Here is a 4,450-nt window from a genome sequence, read left to right as displayed (position 1 = left end):
AAGGGAGCAGTCAGCCGGAAGAAGACCGAGAGTGCCGTGGGTAAAGATGCCTGGAGGTGGAAGGGGAGGAGGAGGGTTGCAATCTTCCTGAACTGACAACTGACAGCCGCAGAGGAGAGAAGAGATTTGTGTGTATTATTGTGAAATATATGGCCGATTCTGATTGGTTTAACTGAAAAGTGACTCCCTCGAAAACAGCTGATCAGTTTAGGAGAGAAGTGATAAAGTTATTGAAGTCTTCCTGAAAGAATTTACGCTGAGCTACATATGTTTCTGGCAAGTATGCACTACTAAAAAGCACAAAATAAATGTCAGGGGCCTTAAAGGACCCATATTGTAAAAGGTGATATTTTCATGTCTTTTTTTTTATTAAAAAGCAGGTAGAGGTGCTTTATAAATACTGTGAAAGTATTAAAACGCTCAATCCACGGATAAATGCACACAGCCCGTATTCAGAAACGGTACCTTTAAACGAGCCGTCAGGACTTCTGTACTGTTGTGATGTCACAACCAAGGTTATAATCATTAATGAAAACGAACGAAATAACGAAAACTAGGTGGGAAAACACATTGTCGTTAACTGAAATAAAAAAAAACGAGGCATTTCAAAAAAACGTTAACTAACAAACTGTAATGTCTGTTTGCAAAACTAACTAAAATAAAATAAAATTATCGAGTAAATGTCCTTAGTTTTCGTCTTTGTCAATGTCTTTCATAGAGCAATAACGTTATCTTTCAGAGTTGACATTTCCGACCATAGACATACAGTTTCCGACTGGTAACCCAGAAATTCCGATATTCCATTGTTAAATTGAACACAACATAGTCCATGCCCCTCGCTTGGCATCATTGCGGTACCGAAAGTTGGTAGAAAGCGGCAGAGTCCAATATGACTGTGTGTCAGATAAAAGCAAGTGCATTGCAGTGGAAGGTGGTATAATATGTGGACAATTTCTTAAAGGGAAAAATCCCACAAATTTGAAAGTTCATTTGAGAAGCGCGCACAAGGAGGCTAACCTAGCTTACCTGAATAAGGTAAAGGAGAATGCAACAGAAGAAGCTAACCCCAGCATGACGGAGACACCCGCAGGACAGAGAACACTACAGGAGTGCTTTCACCGAAGATCCGATAGCTGCTGGTTAGTTAATACGCATGAACACCACAAGCGGGAGGAAGCGTTGGTTAATCTGTTTATTAATACTGGGATGTCTACACGACTGTGTGAGTCTATTGCCTTCAAAAAGTTCGCCAATGTGCTCGAACCAAAGTTCAAAACACCTGGAGCTGCAAGAGTCAACAACCTTATTGGGGCTAAGATGGATACGGCAAAGCAGAAATTAAAAGAGATCATTAAGGATGCGAGGAAGCTGACCCTATGTGTAGATGGTTGGAGCAAGAGAGGATTAACAGCATCTTTTATGGGTGTGTCAGCTTGTTTTTACCATCCGCCCGGAGGCCAGGTTCACCATGCCCTGCTTAACCTGCACCAATTGGAGCACCCTCACACAGGGGAGTCCATTGCTCGCTGCATTGATCAGACATTAGATGCATGGGGTATAGGAGAAGACAAGGTGCTGCTCATTGTAACGGATAACGGCTCCAACATCGTCAAGGCTGTCCGGCTTGTCAGGGATAAAAAGCGAGAACAGAGCCGTGAGTCAGATGGTGCTGTCTCTCAGGCGTAGCCAAGAGGTGTAGGAGACGAGCAGGATGAACTGTGGATGGAGTCGGAGGGGTCAGACAAGGAGGATGAGGATGAGGAGGAGACTGAGATTGGAGGCGTTGGTGAGTGTGGTTAGAGGGACAAATGTATTTTTTAATGTTAAAAATGCAGTGTATTTAGGGCATTAAATTGGCAGTTTTTTCTCAGTCATTTTTGTGCATTTTTCAGATCAGAATTGAAATTCTCAAAACTGCTTGTTCATCTTCCACACCATGTAGTCACTTGAGCACATAATAAAAGCAATGTTCTTATTCTTTTGAACACATCAAATGCTTTGACACATTTATGCAAATGATTATGTACAATTGTCTGCTGTTTCTAATTCCTACATTATCAAGTGCTTATCATGTTGATCATAATGTATTCTACTGGTTCTCTGTTGATTAATCTTACGTCATATTTTCTATACATGTCTGAATGGATTAAGATATCCATTGTGTTTTTCTTTTCTGCATTACAATGGCACGCTCTGTCAACAAATTGCAGTACAAACAGTAAAAGTGTAACTGTGACGTGTCCAATCTCTTGCAGTGTATAACTTTGTACTGTTGAAATTGATATATTACATACAGAAAAAGTGCAGCCTTGTGCATTTTTAATCATTCTCATTAAAATCTTAGCCATAGTTTATATCAGAAAATACTTACAGAATACACTGTTACAACATGCTAAACATATTGACTGTGTGTAAACATTGACACAAGGACTTGTCATTCTGATGCACTGACATGTTCACTGACATTTACATTTGAGAGATAGAGAAATACACTTACTGTTTTGCAAATGTTAATGATTCAAGACATGTACTAAGGTGATTGAGAAAAACTGTAAAACTGTTGTGGATATTAACTAACTCTATACTGTTATGAACGCATGAAGGAAATGTCTTGTCAACTACTTAAGTTGGATTATTACAGAAATGTATGACTATTTTTTGTGCATTTTATATTTAATGCTGAAATTATTTAATTGTTTTCTCTTTTTGCTTTGCTAAGAACTTGACCTGCCAGAAGATGGGGAGAACAACAAGTTCCAGAGAATGCCATGCCTGGCCCACACCCTTCAGCTCACACTTAAAGATGCCATGAAACACATAAGTGTTCAGTCAGTCATAACAAAAGCAAGAAAAAGGTACACACTGTGAAGAAATCGTCAGCGGCTAATGAAGAATTGATCAAAAGATGTGGCAAAACTCTGGTCCGGGATTGTAGCACACGCTGGAACAGCACTTTTGATATGCTGAGAAGACTACTGGAGACCAGAGCAGAACTAAACCAACTAATTGAGAATTTTGGCATGGACACTCTTCTCACAAGCGATTGGGCTAAGCTGGAGAACCTTGTCAAGCTGCTTGAGCCCTTTGCTGTTCACACTGACCAGCTTCAGAGTGACAGTCAGTCACTCTCACAAGTAGTGCCATGCCTGCTCAACCTTGAGGCACACTTGCTGATGACTGCTGTTGGAAAGCCATTAGCTCAAGTACTGCAGAAGTCCTTGCGAGAACGTTTCGCTGGCATTCTTAGCCCTGATTCCATACAGTTTGAAGCAACACCAGCAGCAGCCTGCCTAATGGATCCAAGTGTTTCGCTGGTTCTTCAATCACCAGACACAGTGCCACTGAAGAGGGCAGCACAGTCCTTTGTGCAGAACCTGGCAGCTCAGTATCACCCAGCTGCTTCTCAGTATGATGGTGCTACTGCAAGGGCCACTCAAACTCCAACAGGAGCCCCTTTTGCTGTCCTTCAGAAATACCGCTTCCTTGCATCCCGTATAGAGGTCAACGTGTCCTCCACAAATCAGCCTAATCTGACCGATAGTCTGTTGATCGAAATGGAGAAGTATGTCTGCGAAGTCAAACAGGGAGTGTTTAATGAGACACCATTGCAGTTCTGGAGATCTAGAGAAGCTGTGTATCCAAAACTTGCCCCTGTGGCATTGGATCTCGTTAGTGCCCCTGCCTCACAAGCCTTTGTGGAGCGCATCTTCTCTTTGTGTGGACTGCTGTCATCTGGCCTGAGAAACAGAACAACCACATCTCTGGAGCAACGAGTTTTTCTCAAGATCAATAAGAAATTATTGCTTGACTGAAGTAAAGCCATCTCTCTCTTTCTCACCCATGCACACTCACACACGCACCCACAGCACACACGCACTAAAAATCTTGAAAAGCTGTATTTGAAACAGCTGATTCATTAATGCAAGGGACTTACATTCTTTTGTTTACCATGTTGGACTCAAGTCTATGTAAACTTAACATAGAAAAGCAAACCACATCAGCTTCCAGCTGAGATGGTGCAGTATCTTGCCAGCTGTCTGGATCTCAGTGTACTTGAAGTGTCCAAAATATTCACTCTTAATTAATGATGTCAAGTACAACATATGCAGTATTGTATTGCCATAGAGCTGCAGCACATGCACATAATGCTGGGCAGTCCAATTCATTGAGTAGCCAAGTTCATTTTGAGATGGTTCATCAAAATGTGTTGACCCTCTAGAGTTTATTTTTATTTTTCATGTTCTTTTCTCAGATTGAGCTCCCTGACACTCTGACAGCAATGTCATGTGTGGCTCAAAAATGGGTTGAATACATGCTGTTCATGTATGTCTTCTGTAGTCTGTTGGCTATTTAGGTTTTTTCCTAGCACACATCACTTACAGATGTTGCACTTACTGCGGCGTTTTGTGTAGACTGTTTACATATAATTGCCCATATGTACATTTTATGT

At 41.3% G+C, this 4,450-nt stretch overlaps 1 protein-coding gene across 1 annotated transcript; it reads left to right on the top strand.

Annotated features, from left to right (window-relative positions):
* The first annotated feature begins 1,073 nt into the window (after positions 1-1,073).
* On the top strand, positions 1,074-4,450 carry LOC116048919 (zinc finger BED domain-containing protein 4-like). The gene is made up of 2 exons (XM_031298231.2): positions 1,074-1,786; positions 2,720-4,450. The coding sequence occupies exon 2, from the start codon at positions 2,961-2,963 to the stop codon at positions 3,810-3,812; it is 852 nt and encodes a 283-aa protein (XP_031154091.1). The 5' UTR covers positions 1,074-1,786; positions 2,720-2,960; the 3' UTR covers positions 3,813-4,450.

Source organism: Sander lucioperca, chromosome 1 (assembly GCF_008315115.2).
Source record: "Sander lucioperca isolate FBNREF2018 chromosome 1, SLUC_FBN_1.2, whole genome shotgun sequence".
Taxonomy (NCBI): domain Eukaryota; kingdom Metazoa; phylum Chordata; class Actinopteri; order Perciformes; family Percidae; genus Sander; species Sander lucioperca.
This window is presented reverse-complemented; position numbering and strand designations above follow the sequence as displayed.